The 915-nt window shown below is 49.3% G+C and overlaps 1 protein-coding gene across 1 annotated transcript in view; it reads right to left on the reverse strand.

Annotated features, from left to right (window-relative positions):
* The window catches only part of CASZ1 (castor zinc finger 1), a 33950-nt gene that overhangs the window by 8875 nt on the left and 24160 nt on the right, over positions 1-915 (reverse strand). The window contains exon 9 of the mRNA XM_010012277.1: positions 303-444. Within this exon, the coding sequence (XP_010010579.1) occupies positions 303-444 (142 nt within the window). The remainder of the gene's footprint in view (positions 1-302; positions 445-915) is intronic.

Raw genomic sequence — 915 nt, forward strand, 5'->3', positions numbered from 1 at the left:
AGCAGGAATATCTAAGCGAAGGAAGCTTTGCCAGTGGCTCATGTTTCAGAGGGGAGCACAGGAGGTGAGGCTCTTGTCAAAGAGTTTGTGAGTACATGTTTGTGAGCCCCAAATAAGAGTCTGGAGAACATACACTTGAGGGGAAGGAGAGAGAGCCTCCCTGCCTCCAACTTGGGGGCATCCAACTCAGCACTGTGAAACTGCCTTTCATCAACATTTTGTGTCCCCTCATATCACAGGTATGGAAACTTGTCAGAGCTTGATGCTGGAAGGAGCTAAGGGTGCCTGCACACTTCTCTCACCCGTGATCCTTGACACTCAGGTCCAAGCTGTGCTCCTGCAAGGACTCCTGACTAGTGGCAGATGATGATCCCATGGCCTCCACAGGTTCCTGCTTCACCTGAACTGGATTGAACCGTCCGGGAGCTGCTGGCTGTCCATTCCCTGGTCGAGAAAGACACCAAAATTAAATGCAAAAACTAAACGGAAAAGGTAGGTCTCAAATGAGGTTACAACAGCAAATAAAGAAGTTAAATCACTAGCACCAGTGCATAAATGGGAAAAGCAAAGAAAAAGAGTGGGGGGAGGGAAGTGCTGGGATTGCTGGTCAGCGTTTATTGCCAGGCTGACATGATGGGTTCTGACGTCCACTCCAGCGTGGAAATTCTTCAAGTGATAATTATTGCAAAATTATGTCAAAGTTGTCCAGGCTATGGGCCCTTTAAAGGAGAAGGGCGGAAGGAGCGTGGGGGAGACCTGATTCTCTGCACAAACTGTCATAACTAATTTGCGAGGCTGCCTCTTAAGCGTTTATTAAAGACTCTGTTAATGCTGAGGCAATGTGGCAGCTCTCGACTGCTACTCAAGCCCCCTTTCCCGTCCTCAATCCCAGCGTTGCCGTAGCGACAGCGGTGG

The sequence above is a fragment of the Nestor notabilis genome, unplaced genomic scaffold (assembly GCF_000696875.1).
Source record: "Nestor notabilis isolate BGI_N333 unplaced genomic scaffold, ASM69687v1 scaffold24593, whole genome shotgun sequence".
Taxonomy (NCBI): Eukaryota; Metazoa; Chordata; class Aves; order Psittaciformes; family Psittacidae; genus Nestor; species Nestor notabilis.